Source organism: Pongo abelii, chromosome 23, assembly GCF_028885655.2.
Source record: "Pongo abelii isolate AG06213 chromosome 23, NHGRI_mPonAbe1-v2.0_pri, whole genome shotgun sequence".
In the NCBI taxonomy this organism is placed as follows: domain Eukaryota; kingdom Metazoa; phylum Chordata; class Mammalia; order Primates; family Hominidae; genus Pongo; species Pongo abelii.
This window is the reverse complement of record NC_085929.1, coordinates 24,009,903-24,027,059: the sequence shown is the minus strand read 5'-3', so window position 1 is coordinate 24,027,059 and position 17,157 is coordinate 24,009,903. Positions and strand designations below refer to the sequence as shown.

General features: G+C 42.5%; 1 protein-coding gene across 6 annotated transcripts in view; it reads right to left on the bottom strand.

Annotated features, from left to right (window-relative positions):
* Positions 1-17,157, bottom strand: part of LOC112130645 (chromatin remodeling regulator CECR2) — a 198,712-nt gene that overhangs the window by 46,389 nt on the left and 135,166 nt on the right. For 5 of the 6 annotated variants that reach the window (XM_054543016.2, XM_054543017.2, XM_054543018.2 and 2 more), the window contains exons 4-8: positions 16,116-16,255; positions 14,622-14,726; positions 12,245-12,294; positions 10,696-10,865; positions 3,792-3,875 (exon numbers count right to left, since the gene is read on the bottom strand). In XM_054543016.2, the coding sequence (XP_054398991.2) occupies positions 3,792-3,875; positions 10,696-10,865; positions 12,245-12,294; positions 14,622-14,726; positions 16,116-16,255 (549 nt within the window). The remainder of the gene's footprint in view (positions 1-3,791; positions 3,876-10,695; positions 10,866-12,244; positions 12,295-14,621; positions 14,727-16,115; positions 16,256-17,157) is intronic. The other variant, XM_024240174.3, reaches the window with a different exon arrangement.

The window sequence follows — 17,157 nt, the reverse complement described above, 5'->3', positions numbered from 1 at the left end:
AAAAAAAAAAAGGTTGGTAGTACAGCAAATTATGAATAGCTTTTATTGTATGTTTAAAAATCTCATCACATGTTCACATGCTTAAATCTGGGTATCAGAATCTAAACAATTCTTGAAGTGTATGAATGTCTCAATATACTGATTACAAAGTATCTCAAAAGAAAGCATATGGGTCACAGAATAATGCTCAATATGATCGTTTTGTAATAAATGCATAAAGGAAAAGCCTGAAGCAAATACGTAAAAACGTAAATAGTAATGATTCCTGAGTTGTGGGATTACCAGGTCTTTTACAGTTTTCTCCATGTAGTCTCCACATTTTCTATAAAGACATGGTGGGCAGGTGGGAGCCTGCACCGGCCACGCCCAGCTGTGGCTCTGCCCTCGCCGATGCCATCTGTCCCCTAGTTATTGCTCCACCTGTCTCAGACCACTTTCTCCACAATCTGCCCCCTCCTCCAGCACGGCCCTGCACTTGCAAACACCTCCTGCTTAGCTGGATATGTCTGCCTCACATTTCTCTGGGCCTTTTTTCTTTCATCAGCATGGGTTACCATTTTAGCAGTTTCCCATCTGATGTGAATTCTCAACAATTACAATTTTACCTAAATGACATTACACACATCTGAGAAAAAAAAAATAATCTATGTTGTGAACCACAAGTCTGCTTTTTTTTTTTTTTTTTTGGGATGGAGTCTTGCTCTGTCGCCCAGGCTGGAGTGCAGTGGTGCGATCTCAGCTCACTGCAAACTCTGCCTCCCGGGTTCACGCCATTCTCCTCCCAAGTAGCTGGGACTACAGGCGCCCACTACCACACCCGGCTAATTTTTTGTATTTTTAGTAGAGATGGGGTTTCATCGTGTTAGCCAGGATGGTCTCGATCTCCTGACCTCGTGATCTGCCCAACTCGGCCTCCCAAAGTGCTGGGATTACAGGCGTGAGCCACCATGCCTGGCCCACAAGTCTGTTTTAAAATTCCTGTGCTGATTTTCAGCACTAGGCCGAGGCAAGGTAAAGCAAGTCTTGATGAAAACACCACTAAAAAACAGGACTCACTTTTTGTAGTGTTTTAACTATTAAAGAACCAGTACAACCAAATGAATGACAACTGGCCAAGCAAAAATAAACCTGCACAGTTAAAAAAATGTGATACTGTCTTAGGCTGTAATTTTTTTCTTTAAAAGGTGAGGTCAGTTGCAAATGGGATAGATGTTGGTGTAGGAATGCTTTACAGATAAGAGGCCTGCTAGAATCAATGGGGTTTTTAATGAGAGGCTAATGAGAAACAACACTTTAAAATCCAGTCAAGGACGATTCAACAGAACCCCTGGTTTTAGCAATGCCCAACACGCTGTGCCCTTACATGCTCCCCTCTCTGAGGGCAGGTATCAGACTTGCTGGCACCCTTGCTCCTGTTAGCAGCACATTTGAGACTAACACCCAACAAACAGCTCCCTAGCAACAGCAATGACCAAAGTTTCCGGACAAAAATAACCACTGCATCCCGAATCCGAGTTCAGCGAGACAGTCTCCCCTCACTGATATTTTCCCCAAGAACGCACAACTCAAAGTCTTTTATCAGGCAATAAGTTTGGACTGCTGAGTGACCAATAGAGGCCAGAAACCCTGCCTCCATGCTTAAAAAGTCATGTCACCGCTAAGGGTTTCTCCAGGATATCGGGGACCACAACAGATACTTTACAGTCTCTGTAATACTGTGGTTTCTTTTCGTTCGAAGTAAGGAGTAGAATAAAAGAAAGCTCAAACACTGCCAAGAATAAAAGAAGAAATTTTAGTGTTTGATGCCAAAGTTTTGCTTGGAGCAATGAAGGACCTTTCAGTCTATTCAGCCTGCTACGCAGTCTGAAGTGTAAGTTATGGCATCTAGGAATGCTCAGGGCAGTGAACAGTAAACAGAAAAGGAAGCTTGCAAGGAGGTGTTAACTGTCAAGGTAATAAAGACAACAGAGAGAGCCCAACAAGGCCAGGCTAGAAAACCATTTGACAACATGGCTGAATACCAGGGACCAAAGGCCGCTCTGCAATTAGTGACTACTAGGAGGAAGAGGATACTGGAGAAGGGAGGTCAATCATTAATAGAATTGTCAATCCCCAGGTAATTAAACATTGGGCAAGACACATCTCTGAGTTAAAAAGAGACAGATGTGAAATCAAAATATACTGAAGTAAATACAAATTTATAAATTAGCTTTCCCTTTTCAGGGCTCAAGGTAGAATGTATTTAGTTACTGACAAGATCTCTGTAACAGAACATCGTGTCGTCACTCAAATTTAAGAGCCATGAAAATGTTACTGAAAGGCAAAAGGAAGGCTCCATAACGTAACAATTCAAAGACATGGTCCAGAGTAAAACTACTGTCGCTTAACTCAAAACTCTCTACGATCACTGAACTGTTTAAATATTCGATGAAAGAGTGCCCAAAGGAGATAAACGGTTAAAAAGTGTTGTCCCTTCCTACAGTGTGATGTGATGTGATAAAGTAATTTAACTACTTTTTTTTTCAGAGGTGGGGTCTTGCTATGTTGCCCAGGCTGGTCTCAAACTCCTAGGCTCAAGTTTATCTCCTGCTTCAGGCTCCTGAGCTACATTACAAAATGAAAATGCCGAAACACAGTAAGCTCCAGAATGCTGCTTGGACAACTCTTTTATTAGTAATTAGTGGTTGCACCAAACATTCTTTCTTCACCTAACATTATATCTCAAACTCCCACATGAGGCCCTCTCTCTTTCATGTGACCTAAACATTTCCCTGCCCTCCCATTTATGTCGTTTTGCTTTGTGTCTCAGAAGAAATGTGATTATCTACCCTCCATGGTGAGGTCTTGACACCTAAGAATTTCATCTCCCCACAGATCAGCCAGATCCACGCTCTCTCATTCCTGGACCCTTTTCAGGTCCATGCTACACCTCCAATTAGAAACAAAACAACAAACTTGCCACAAACTCGCAAGTTTTCTTTTCTTTTTTCTTTTTTTTTTTTTTTTGAGACAGAGTTTCACTCTGTCGCCCAGGTTGGAGTGCAGCGGTGCAATCCGCCTCCCGGGTTCAAGCAATTCTCCTGCCTCAGCCTCCCAAGTAGCTGGGATTACAGGTACCTGCCACCACACCCAGCTAATTTTTGTATTTTTAGTAGAGATGGGGTTTTGCCATGTTGGCCAGGCTGGTCTTGAACTCGTGAGTGCAAGCAATCCACCTGCCTTGGCCTTTTAAAGTGCTCGGATTACAGGCATGAGCTACCCGTGCCCGGCTCTAATATATACTGTTTTTTGACCATATATATTTATATCATTTTATATAAATTTATATAATTTCCTGTCTCTGTGCTTTTGTTTCTACTACTCCTGTAGTGTGGGATGCCTTCTGCCTCACCTCTCCCACCCTCTTTGCTCCCCCTCCATCAATCCCAGCCATCTCAGGATTCAGGACAAATATGGCTCTGCCTATTCAAATTCTCCTTCCGTTGCCCAGCTCTAAATCCTCCCATCTTTGCATTTGTGAACTGCTCCTATACATTTACCTATTGCAGTATTCTTATTAAATGTGGACATGCCTACTATCCCAGGAGACTGTCAGAACCAGAGTGTGGCCTCACGTCTTCTAATTCTTTCTCTTTCTAGAAATGCCATCTTAAGCATAAGATTGCTAAATAAACATTTGGGGTTTAGGAAAAAAAATGAAGGAAAATAAAAAGGCAGGAATGGAAGTACATGAAAAGGATCCGTCTCTTTCATCAGGAAAGCTCCTCCTCACTACTCTCACACACACTCACCTCTTGCTTGACGGGTTTGATGGACAGGTGGTCAGACATCCACCTAGGATGCAACTCTGCCTTTGTGCGCTGTGGACATTTTCCCTATAGTTAGAAGTGAAGAAGAGAAAGGAAAAGATAGATTAGGGTGTTCTCAACTACTGATGCTGCTGCTGCTGCTGCTGCCAGTAAAAAAGTGGCCAATGAGGCACACAGGTTAGGGCCAAAGCCTTCCTTAGGACAATCAGGGAAAACCACTGCTCAGCTGTGTAGGGACATAAGCCAGTTTATTCTCTTGAAAAAATAAAAACAAAAACTTGGAGACAAACAAGTGTCTTTTATAATATGTATCACTGGCAAAAACTCCCTTAACAGTTTAAACAGTGAAAAAAAAAAAAATTATCTTCCCAAATTACAAAGGGAAAACCATGCTTTATCACCTTCAGCTAAAGGGGCGGCTCTGGGAGGGGGCATCAGGAGCAACCGGAGGTGGGCCGCCGGGCAAAGGCAGCACAGTGGCAGCAGTGAGAAGTGAGAGCAGTTGCCCAGGAGGGGAAGCCAGGGAGAGAGCAGGGGTGGGAAAAGGGCTCGGCGAGCAGAACGCGGTGAGTGCCAAGGAAATGCACCAGGCTGGAAAGCAGTCCTTGTAGGAAATTTCAAAGAAAGCCATGGAGAACTACTTGTATCTAGGTTACTACTTTTGAAGGCCAAGGTTTATTAGCACATGTAAATTTTGCAATTTGTGAGGAATGAGCCCCATGGCATCACCAACTGTAACCTACTATTAAAAGGTGACAAGCAAAGGCCTTCCCTTAAGATAACATAACTTCCATGACTTCTGCATCAAAAATCTGCATTCTCCAGGGTCGGTTCTGGCGCCACTTAATCCATTAGGTAAGGAATTATAGGATAGAAAATGACAAGAAGGGGTGGTTTATACAACTTAAACATACCGCAAAGCCACGGGGGTACATTTAATGAGTCAGCAACTTTAGAAAGCTTTTCTGTTTCGGGCTGGGTGGGGTGGCTCACGCCTGTAATCCCAGCACTTTGGGAGGTCGAGGTGGGTGGATCACAAAATCAGGAGATCGAGACCATCCTGACCAACATGGTGAAACCCCATCTCTACTAAACATATAAAAAAAAATTAGCCAGGCATGGTGGTGCGTGCCTGTAGTCCCAGCTACTCAGGAGGCTGAGACAGGAGAATTGCTTGAACCTGGCAGGCAGAGCTTGCAGTGAGCTGACATCATGCCACTGCACTCCAGCCTGGGTGACAGAGCAAGACTCCATCTCAAAGAAAGAAAGAAAGAAAGAAATAGAATGACTAGTGCCTAATGCAAATGCAAGCCCAATTATCAAACGCTGTCATGACCTTCTTTAAGTACTTGTCCCAAAAAACCTACCCCAGCAGTTTCCTGAAATATGCCTATAAGCTCTTTTTTTTTTTTTCATAGGTTCTTGTTCTGTCGCCAAGGATGGAGTGCAGTGGTGCAATCATAACTCACTGCAGCCTCAAACTACTGGCCTCAATCGTACCACCCTGGACTCCCAAAGCACTGAGATAGCAATTATTTTATAAGCCTCAAGACTCTAATAAGATCTCTTCAACTTTAAATACAGTAAAAACTTATCAGGGAACTGTCTTCCAAAGGGATTATGCCAGTTTACCATGACAGTTGCAAAAATGCCAATGCCAGCTTCACTTCAATCCTGCCAAATCAGATAAAAGCTACGAATGAGAAAAACGCTATTCTTGATACAGAAGGCGAATGTTTCCCTACGCACTTTCCCATCGCCGCATCTGTAAACCATCTATACCCTTAGTCAATTTATTTGTTGAGAAATTAAAGTTTATAAAGCTGTATATTCTGTAACACAAGCAACAAGCTCTACCGGTATCTACATCGCCTTTTATTTAAACAAACAAAAAAAAGGTTTAAGTAAACTTTTATATGGCCATCACAGCAGGTCTTACCTTCTGATTATTATTTCAAAGTTTAGAGGACGATCATATAATACCTCCACAAAGATGTATCAAATCTTCTGATGGCGGAGAGAGAAGGATTAATGTCATCCATTATTGCCTTTATCTTACTATAAAATGTGGGTTTAGTTTTCTATCAAGGTGTCTCATCAATTATCCACTACCATAAACAACGGGAGAGGACTGAGTAGTGTCTTTTGATTGCCAAATACTATGCTCTGTACATTGACATGGGTTCTTTGTTTAATTCCCACAAAAACTTCTGTCAAGTGATTGCATTCCATTTTACTAATAAGAAAACTGACATGGACCCCATTTCTACAAAAAATTAAAAAATTAACTGGGCATGGTGGTGTGTGCCTGTAGGTGCTCAGGAGGCTGAGGGAGGAGAATCGTTTGAGCCCAAGAATTCAAAGCTACAATGAGCTATGATCACGCTACTGCACGCCAGCCTGGGTAACAGAGTAGGTCCCTTTCTCTGTTTAGAAAAAAAAAAAAAAAAAAAAAAAAAAGAAAAAGAAAAGAAAGCAGTTGAAATGGAATGGTATCAAGAAACTTATCCAAGGGACAGGACAGGGGAGTGCCATAATTTAAGTAGGTTTGAAAGAAAAGCTCCTGACTTTTCCATATACCATGTTAACCCCTCTTCCACTACCCCGTTTCTTGTGCCTCCATTACACACTGCATTTTCTTTTCGTTTTTTTTTTTTCCTTCTCGCTCTGTCGCCCAGGCTGGAGTGCAGTGGTGCGATCTCGTCTCGCTGCAACCTCCGCCTCCTGAGTTCAAGCAATTCTCCTGCCTCAGCTTCCTGAGTGGCTGGAATTACAGGCACCCGCCACCATGCCTAATATTTTTAGTAGAGATGGGGTTTTGCCATGTTGGCCAGGCTGGTCTTGAACTCTAGACCTCAGGTGATCTACCTGCTTCAGTCTCCCAAAGTGCTGGGATTACAGGCATGAGCCACCACGTCCCTGGCCCCAGGTCAACATTTTTAAATGTTGCATCTTACTATTCTTTATTGTGTTACACTGGATAAGACTCCAAAACAGTATTACCAGTAAGATAGTCTCAAACATTATTCTTTTGGTAACAAGATAGCTTTTACTTGTCACTATTAACAATCTGACACGCAGTTATGTGTTATACTTAACAATGAGGATACATTTTGAGAAACCACATTCTTAGGTGATTCTGTTATGTTTTCAGCAATACAGAATTCAGGGACTAGATGGCATAGCCTACTACACAGCTAGCTATGGGGTACAGCCTGTTGGTCCTAGATGGTATAGCCTACTACAACCCTAGATGGTGTAGTGTGCTACACACCTAGGTTATGGGGTATAACCTATTACTCCTAGATGGTGTAGTCTACTATATACAACCCTAGATGGTACAGCTGACTACACACCCAGACTACAGGATATACAGCCTATTGTTCCTAGGTGGTGTAGCCTACTACATACAATCCCAGACACACAATGGTAAAGTATTTGTGTATCTAAACACACATAAATAGAAAAGGTACAGTAAAAATACAGTATAAAAGATTTAAGAACTGGCACACCGAGATAGGGCACTTATCATGAATGGAGCTTGCAGGACTGGCAGTTGCTCTGCTGAGTCGGTGACTGAGTGGCGTGAATGTGAAGGTTAGGATATTACAGTACACTGCTGTAGACCTTGTAAACACAACGCACTCAGGCTGCACTCAATTTATAAAAAGAAATGGAATTGTGCTACAGTGTCATAAAGGCTATGACGATAGGAAATTTTCAGCTCGATTATAATCTTATGGGACCACAGTGGTATAAGTGGTTTGTCATTGACCAAAACGTGGTTACTTGGGGCATTATTGTATATACTATGAAGTGAGGAGAGTATGTTTCATTTTATCAGGTCTGGCATTCAAAGACATCTGTATCAGAACAAACAGAGTAGCTTCCAGTTATTTCTTTCATTTTGGAAATGTTTGGAAGTTATCTTTTCCTTGAAGGTTTAGAAAACTTTACCTGTGAATAAATCGATCCTTCTGTGAAAACTCCCTAATTACTAGTCTGCTAAGATTTTCTACTTCCCAATTTAGATTTTTCTTACTATACTATTCTTCTGGTTAATAGGACTTCATTGAGGTTTTTGAACTTAAAAGCACTATCTATTTCTTTGAAAATATCAAATCCATTATTTCTTTCTGGTCTGCAACTCCATGGTTCTTGAAAATTGTATTTAAAGATTACCCTATTTAAGGGTTAGCTTATTTGAATTTTTCTTCTTTTGAAAAGAATCAATTCTTGAAATTTTTAATCAAAATCATCAGTTTTATGCTTTAAGTTTTTTTTCCCCTTAATTCTTCTATCCCCCAAAATGTTAGGCTGAATATAGCAGTAAAAAAAGCAGAAATGATAAAAGAAGGCTTAAGGTGATTGGGTATATTTGCAGATAATTTAATGTGCCATGACTGATGATATCAATAAAGTCATACGCAAGGTTATGCAAAGTCATAAAAACTATCTCTTTACATCATTGTTACTTTAAGAAAATTAGATTATATATTTTAATTCCTAGAAAAATTGTTGCAGTGAATTGCTGATCACAAAAACAGAATGCAATTATCGTACATGAACTTAAGTACACTGATGGTGAAACGGAGGTTTTCTGGATCATCCGGGACGGCGGAAGTCTTGAAGCACTGTTTGTAAGTTCCCGTTATTAGAGAAAGGTAATTTCTAGGACTTTCCCTAAAGCATCAACCTGCTTAAGGGTTAGACACAGCACCAGATCTACAACAAATTAAATAATACATTTGACATGTTTGCCTCCTTGTAGGTACTGCAGTGATGATTTACAAATACTTTCTCTTCATATTTCACTGGCAAATGGTCAAATATTTCTGGTCCTCTATTAACATGTATCAATAATCAGAAATATTATCGATATGAAATAAGCAAACTGAATAATTATCAACCAACCACGATAGAAAAGGCAAGGCAGGCTAAATGTGGTGGCTCACGCCTGTAATCATAACACTTGGGAGGCCAAGGTGGGTGGATCACTTGAGGCCAGGAGTCAAGACCAGTCTGGCCAACACAGCGAAACCTCATCTCTACTAAAAATATAGAAACATTAGCTGGGCATGGTGGCACACGCCTATAGTCCCAGCTACTTGGGAGGCTGAGGCATGAGAATTGCTTGAACTCAGGAGGTGGAGGCTGCGGGGGCTGAGATTGTGCCACTGCACTCCACCCTGAGTGACAGAGTGAGTCTGTCTCAAAACAAACAAACAAACAAACAAAAACAAGAAAAGAAATGACATTAGGTGTCGTGGCTGTTAAAAAGATGAGTAAGACATGGTCCTTGAGATGAAGAAGCTTGAACTCACAAAGATATAAAATAAGCATAAAGAAACATGTTAAGCGACAAAAGGCTGGGGGAAACAAGGACAGTTCATGGACATAGTGACATTTAAGTAAGGCTTTTGAGAGAGTAGTATTTAAATGGGTAAGGAAGTAGAGAGGGCGCCAGGTGTGGTGGCTCACACCTGTAATCCCAGCACTTTGGGAGGCTGAGGCAGGAAGAGTGCTTCAGCCCAGGAGTTCAGGACCAGCCCGGGCAACATAAGGAAGCCCTACGCACAGAAAAAATTAAAAGATTAGCCAGACATGGTGGCATGTGCCTGCAGTCCCAGCTACTTGAGAGGATCACTTCGGTCTGGGAGGTTGAGGCTGCAGTGAGCTATGACTGCACCACTGTACTCCAGCTTGGGAAACAGAGCAAGACCCTGTCTTAAAGCAATAAAAGCTGGGCACAGTGGCTCATGCCTATAATCCCAGCACTCTGGGAAGCCAAGACAAGAGGATGGATTGAGGCCAGGAGTTTGAGACAAGCCTAGGCAGCAGAGCAAGACCTCGTCTCTACAAAAAATAAAAAATAATTAGCTAGGTGTGGTGGCACAAGCCTGTGTCCCCAGCTACTTGGGAGGTTGAGATGAGAGGATCACATGAGCCTGGGAAATCGAGGCTGCAGTGAGCTGTGATCGCGCCACTACATTCCAGCCTGGGCGACAAAGTGAGAGAGCTTGTCCTTAAAAAAAAAAAAGGCCAGGTGCAGTGGCTCACACCTGTAATCCCAGCACTTTGGGAGGCTGAGGCAGTATATCACTTGAGGTCAGGAGTTCTAGACCAGCCTGGTCAAAATGGTGAAACCCTGTCTCTACTAAAAACACAAAAAATTAGCTGGGCATGGTGGTGGTGTGAGCCTATAATCCCAGCTACTCAGGAGGCTGAGGCAGGAGAATCGCTTGAACCTGGAAGGCAGAGGCTGCAGTGAACCGAGATTGCACCACTGCACTGAAGCCTGGGAGACAGAGGAAGACTCAAAAAAAAAAAAAAAAAAAAAAAAAAAAAAAAAGAAAAAGAGGATGAAGGATGTTTGAAAATGTCATGAAGTAGGGTGTACATGCATGATAATATGGAGCATATGTTTTATGAGACTATAGCTCGCCCTGAATTTGGTGAAGAGGACACAATCAAGTAGATCCAGGCAAAGGGCTGGCAATGGAGCTACAAGGACAAACACAAACCCATAAGATGTTTTTTTTTTTTTTTTTTTTTTTTTTTTAAAGCATTACATAGGGACTCAAGGAATGTTTCCTGAGGAGTGTATGGGAGAAGGAAAGTTGGTTCCAGGCTGTGAAAAGCCACCGTCACTATTGGTGGGTGGTAGACACTGAGGACTTCCTGGGGGAAGGAGAACATGATAGGAACCCCAGTGAAGGAGAGGGGGCGGCATGAGGTCCCACTCTAACACTGGAGTTCAGATAGAATGGAAGCCCGCACTATTTCCGGGACAGTGGTGTGTATGGGGAAGGTCTCATGAATAATCCTTAAACAATGCAGCATCAGGCCTAACACTGAGGAGGACTGAGCAGAGAGTGTGGCGCACCTTCTGGGCGATCATGTTGCAGATCTCAGGCAGGAAGTCCTCACTGAGGAGCTTGTAGAGCTGCCGTTCTCGAAGGGAGGTCCTCTCGCGAAAACTCTCAGTGACCTGTCTCCATTCTTCTTCTGTTTGGCACAGGAGCCACCAAGTACCTTGGCCTGGCCCTTGGGACCCTAGAAAATAAAGGAATGGATTCACTATAGGAAATCCTATGAGGACCTTTCCTTATTTATTCTCAATTTTGTTTCTACCGTGGGTCATGACTAAAACAAGGAACTCAAAAAAGAGACCTATTACTTTTTAATTTTTTTTTTTTTTGAGACAGGGTCTGGCTCTATTGTCCAGGCTGGAGTGCAGTAGTGCCATCTCAGCTCACTGTATCCTCCACCTCCTGGGCTCAAGCCATCTTCCCATCTCAGCACCCCCAAAGTAGCTGGGACTACAGGTGTGTACCAGCACACCCAGCTAAACTTTTGTATTTTTCGTAGAGACAGGGTTTTGCCATGTTGCCCAGGCTGGTCTCTAATTCCTGAGCTCAAGTGATCCGCCTGCTTTGAACTCTCAAAGTGCTGGGATTACAGGTGTGAGCCACTGCACCTGGCCTACTTTTAAATGTTATTTATTTATTTATTTATTTAGAGGCAGAGTCCTGCTCTGTCGTCCAGGCTGGATGGAGTTCAGGGGCACCATCTCAGCTCACTGCAGCCTCCGCCTCCCGGATTCAAGTGATTCTCCTGCCTCAGCCTCCTGAGTAGTTGGGATTACAGGTGCCTGCCACCACGCCCAGGTAATTTTTGTATTTTTAGTAGAGACGGGGTTTCACAATGTTGGCCAGGCTGGTCTCGAACTCCTGACCTCAAGTGATCCACTCACCTCGACCTCCCAAAGTGCTGGGATTACAGGCATGAGCCACTGCAATGGCCTCTTTTTAATTTTAAAGTTGACAATGTATACTTCTGGTTTTCCTGTTAAAGTCATTGTTAACAACTAAAAAAAAATGTAATGTCTAAAGGCAATACAAATATAACTACTGTGAATTTAACAAGATAGATATTCACAGCCTAGAAATGATTTATTGACAGAAATGGTTTTGAGTTTGAGTCTTTGCAGAGTCTACCCTGCCTCTACTACACTGTGCAAACTGGTATGTGCCTCCCATTTTTATGCTGTTTGGATTACAAAATTAAAATCTAGGTAGGAAACCAGTATGTAGTAAGCCTATAAGGAAACCATTGTGTCACGAAGCACTGACATTAAAAAGGCCTCTCTTTGAGAAGCTGGTTATTCACTCCAACGTTGAGGTGTCTATTACACTGTCCCTAGTAAACAGGGCACGAGTGAAAAGATCTAGTTTTGATCTTAATCCTCAGTGAGATGATGAGCTGGGTGCAGGATAAGGTGTGAGGAAGAGAACTGAAGAAGAGTACGGGGGGTAGGTAAAAGGCTATTGCAATAACCTTTACTTTGTATGACTCTAGAAAAAGAGTCAACACCCTAGCATAAATGAATCATATTTACTTAATTCTTTCTAAACGCCAGTAAAGAACATTACCATGTCTTGTCTGTGACTCAGATGCCAAGGAATTTTCTTCCTGCTTTTCACTGAAACATAGGAAAAAGAAGTGCCAATTAAAACAAAGACAGGTCCAAAATTGTTCTGTGCCACCCCAGGATGGTAGACCCCATTAATTTAACACAAAGAGAGTGTAAGTGTGTGTTAAGGGGACAAGGCTTGGAGGCGGAACGCTGAATAAATGAACGCTAGGATGTAGGCATGCTGGTCTAGGAAGGAAGTACCGACATACAGCTACCCTATGTTATGGCAACAGTATCAATGCATAAGAAAACAGTAACTTTTATTTTTTATTTTTATTTTTTTGAGATGGAGTCTTGCCCTGTCACCCTGGCTGGAGTGCAATGGCGCGATTTCAGCTCACTGCAACCTCCGCCTCCCAGGTTCAAATGATTCTCCTGCCTCAGCCTCCTGAGTAGCTGGGACCATAGGCACCCGCCACCAGGTCCAGCTAATTTTTGTATTTTTTAGTAGAGATGAGGTTTCACCATGTTGGCCAGGCTGGTCTTGAACTCCTGACCTCATGATCTGCCTGCCTCGGCCTCCTAAAGTGTTGGGATTACAGGCGTGAGCAGTAACTTTTAAAACTTTTTTTGGAAATCAAACAGATGCACTGTTTTTTTTGTTTGTTCCTGTTTTTTATCACTGCTCCAGTCAACAGAGAGATGCAACTGTTAATAATTAAATGCCAAGGAAAAAGAACTGTAGGGATTCCAATGTCCTCCTCCCTGATTCAGGGCCGCACTGAAGACAGGTGTATTTATTATAATTGATTCTTACCTAAGGTAGAGGGTTAAGAGCATGGGCTCTGAAGGGGGAATGCCTCTATTCAAGCTGTGCCACTTACAATGGGACCTCAGGAAAGTTAATTAACTTTCCCCAAAAATGGAGCTATTAATAGTGCCTACCTCACAGGGACGTTGGAGATTAAATGACAAAATGCAAAGTGTATAATGCAATAGCATGAAGTATCATTTTCACTTGTATCCCTGAAACAGAAAGGACACTCTGGACTTCTCGCTTGTTTTCAATTCAAGTTTCTATGAGAATGAAAATGTTCTCTATTGGCATTATCCAAGAAACCACGTGGCTGCTAAGCATCTGAAATGTGGCCAGCATGAACAGGAAACTGAATTTTAAATTTAATGAAAAAATATTTAAATACTGGCTTACACACACAGCTCTAAAGGAAAAAAATCACCAGTAGAGGGTAGCACAAGTCCATGGATGCTTGTTAAAATGATTCTACAGTCCCAACCTTAAGCTACTGTGATTCTTGATACTTATGGGGAAATGGAGACAGGTATCCCTCAGCTTTCTGAATATCGAAGGACATGTGGAATCCCAACAAACCCAGAAACAGGTGTTGATACATAAAACGTAAGTAATTACAGGATATTTGTCACAGAAACGGATAAGCAAGAAATAGGCAGCTGCAATCTGAAGCTGAACTTCTGGAAAGTTAAGTGGATGCTGATTGAGTCAAAATCAGGATCTGAGTGATCTACATTCTTCTTTTTTTTTTTTTTTGAGACGGAGTATCACTGTGTCTCCCAGGCTGGAGTGCAGTGGAACGATCTCGGCTCACTGCAAGCTCTGCCTCCCAGGTTCACGTCATTCTCCTGCCTCAGCCTCCTGAGTAGCTGGGACAACAGGCGCCTGTCACCACGCCCGGCTAACTTTTTGTATTTTTAGTAGAGACGGGGTTTCACCGTGTTAGCCAGGATGGTCTTGATCTCCTGAGTGATCTATATTCTTAATCTGATTTCCTAGAAATATTTCTTAGTGGTTAAAAAGTGACACGGTGAAATTCAGCCTAACTCAAGCATTTAGATTAAGTAGGAAGGGAAGAAGCCACTTGTCCTGAGTTATCAGAATTTTTAAGAATACAGCCTCACTTCAATAGGCTTAGTGATAGAGCTGATCCTTAAGTAAAAAATGTATTTACACAGCACAGGTCAGATTTTGAAAACTCCTATAGCAAGATTCACATGATGAAATTTCCTAGAAGACAATGCCATATAAAAGAAAATCCCCCAAGTATCTTTTTCTTTGCTAAAATTAAATATAAAATTGAAGAATGAAAAAAATTGTCTTGTTCAATATAATCCTCATTAAGTGCACATCCATCATCTAGTAAGAGGACTCGCTTAGAGACGGCAGGTGACTTGCCAGATGTCACCCACTAAGGGCTTCCTGACTCTGTACTGCACACGTGGTAATTTCATAAGGACTCAGTTTCAGGTTGCCATAATAATGTGCTTCCCATGGCAAAGGCAAAATAAAGAAAAAGGAATAAATGAATTAAGGTCCCTTCTGCCATGGTCTATGACCACAACTAACAAGATTTTCTTACCTTAACAGAATCTCCTCCTGCAGTTTCTTCCGTTTTGGGGGTCTTCCTCTTCTTTTTCCCGTTTTTCCAGGAATACTTGAGACATTTTTTTGTCCTTCACTTTCCCTAACAAATAATATTAAACAGAAATGTTCTGGCACAGGATTGGCATTGCTACATATGATTTTAAACCAGTATTTCTGGCCATGAGATTACCAAAAAGGATTAAATGTAGCAGTGAAAGGAAAAGGGAAGAGCAACTTCCAGTCTTCATTATTAGACTATGGATCTGAAGAAAACTAACACTTTGCAATACTAAAATGTGGTTAAGATCTAACATCTTCCGAAGAGTAAGCATGCTCCTAGCAATAAGAAAGCCTAAAAAAGAGGTTAGCATCGTTTTGGGATGCTATGGAAATGCAGCCTCTTCCTTACTTAGTAAAGCTTATGTTTCAGGCATCATTTAAGTTCCTTCTGTTCTTAAAACTGATGGATACTAAGGTTCATAAACTACATCACTAATTCTTTTTTTTTTTTTTTGACGGAGTCTCGCTCTGTCCCCTAGGCTGGAGTGCAGTGGCACGATCTTGGCTCACTGCAAGATCCACCTCCCGGGTTCACACCATTCTCCTGCCTCAGCCTCTCGAGTAGCTGGGACTACAGGTGCCTGCCACCACACCCAGCTAATTTTTTGTATTTTTAGTAGAGACAGGGTTTCACTGTATTAGCCAAGATGGTCTCATCTCCTGACCTCGTGATCCGCCCGCCTCGGCCTCCCAAAGTGCTGGGATTACAGGCATGAGCCACCGCGCCTGGCCTAAACTACATCATTAATTCTAGTAGAAAAAAGGAGATCTCAAGGACTGACGATGCAAGATGAAACTGTTACTGCAGTGAAATGATTGTGCTGCTGAGAAGAAACCTGCTATATTAAAACAGCCTGTGGGAAGAGGAGTGGCATTTCTCAGAAACCTATCAAGAACTTCAGATCAAAAAAGTATATTTAACCCCTCTGGTAGCAGAGAATTAATTCCTTTTTGTTTTTGCATGAAGTATCTCCTTACCATCTCTTCGCATGCATGCTTAGAGAATTCCTTTATTAGGAAAAGAAAATTGTGCTGTAGAATTCTGATGCATTTAATCTTTTTTTTTTTTTTTTTTTTTTGAGACAGAGTCTCGCTCCTTCGCCCAGGCTGGAGTGCAGTGGCGTGATCTCCGCTCACTGCAAGCTCCGCCTCCTGGGTTCACGCCATTGTCCTGCCTCAGCCTCCCAAGTAGCTGGGACTACAGGCGCCAGCCACCACGCCCGGCTAATTTTTTTTTTGTATTTTTAGTAGAGACGGGGTTTCACCATGTTAGCCAGGATGGTCTCGATCTCCTGACCTGGTGATCCACCTGCCTCAGCCTCCCAAAGTGCTGGGACTACAGGCGTGAGCCACCGTGCCCGGCTGATGCATTTAATCTTAATGACATTTTAGTACAGTAGCTATCATGCCCTGACATTGAATAATGTACCTGCTCAAAGAGAGTTCTCCATTGGATTTTCCTTGTACCGGGTCCTCTTTGTACATTCGTGTTCCATAGAAATACCAATAGAGTGCCCCAGAATTGTCTTCACCCAATGGCTCCACACGGAGACTGTCTGCATCCAGACCCTAGACAGAGCAAGAGAAAGGGGTTTGGGGAAACGGGGAACAAAATGCACCAGGAAAAAACGAAAATGAGGATTCCAAATTTACACTCAAGCATACCTCAAATCTAAAAATGCCCAAGTATCGCTGGGCGCGGTGGCTCACGCCTGTAATCCCAGCACTTTGGGAGGCTGAGGCAGGCGAATCATGAGGTCAGGAGTTCAAGACCAGCCTGGCCAACATGGTGAAACCCCACCTCTACTAAAAATACAAAAAATTAGCTGGGCATGGTGGCATGCGCCTGTAATCCCAGCTACTCGGGAGGCTGAGGCAGGAGAATCGCCTGAACCTGGGAGGTGGAGGTCGCAGTGAGCCGAGATCATGCCACTGCATTCCAGCTTGGGTGACAGAGAGAGACTCCGTCTCAAAATAAATAAATAAAAATAAATAAATAAATAAATAAAATAAATAAAAATGTCCAAGTATCTTATGTAATTTTCAATGGGCATAAGAAACACGGATATAATGGGAAGGTGGTACCTACTTTGAGGAACAAGAGATGGAAATATTATAGTGCTTCCTATCCCCACCATTGTTCCCTTTTCAAAAAAAAAGAGAATCCAACAGCAATACTTATGAACAGTTTACAGATTTGGCTGGGAGCAGTTGTTGTTTTATGTGAGCACACACGAGAAGAAAGACAAGTACAACCGGGTGGATCAGGCACGGGGCAAGCTTTGCCCCACGGGATCCTCTGTGGCAGCTCCAGCATAACCTCCTGTGACCTCTCACTCCAGCTGAGCTCCAGTGACAGGGCTCCCAATTTACCTCGGGGGCTGACCTGTACTGGCCTTCTCACTGCCACTGAAGTCCTTGAGTCCTCAGCAAAGACTGTGCTAAATTACACAATGATTTTTTTATAATCT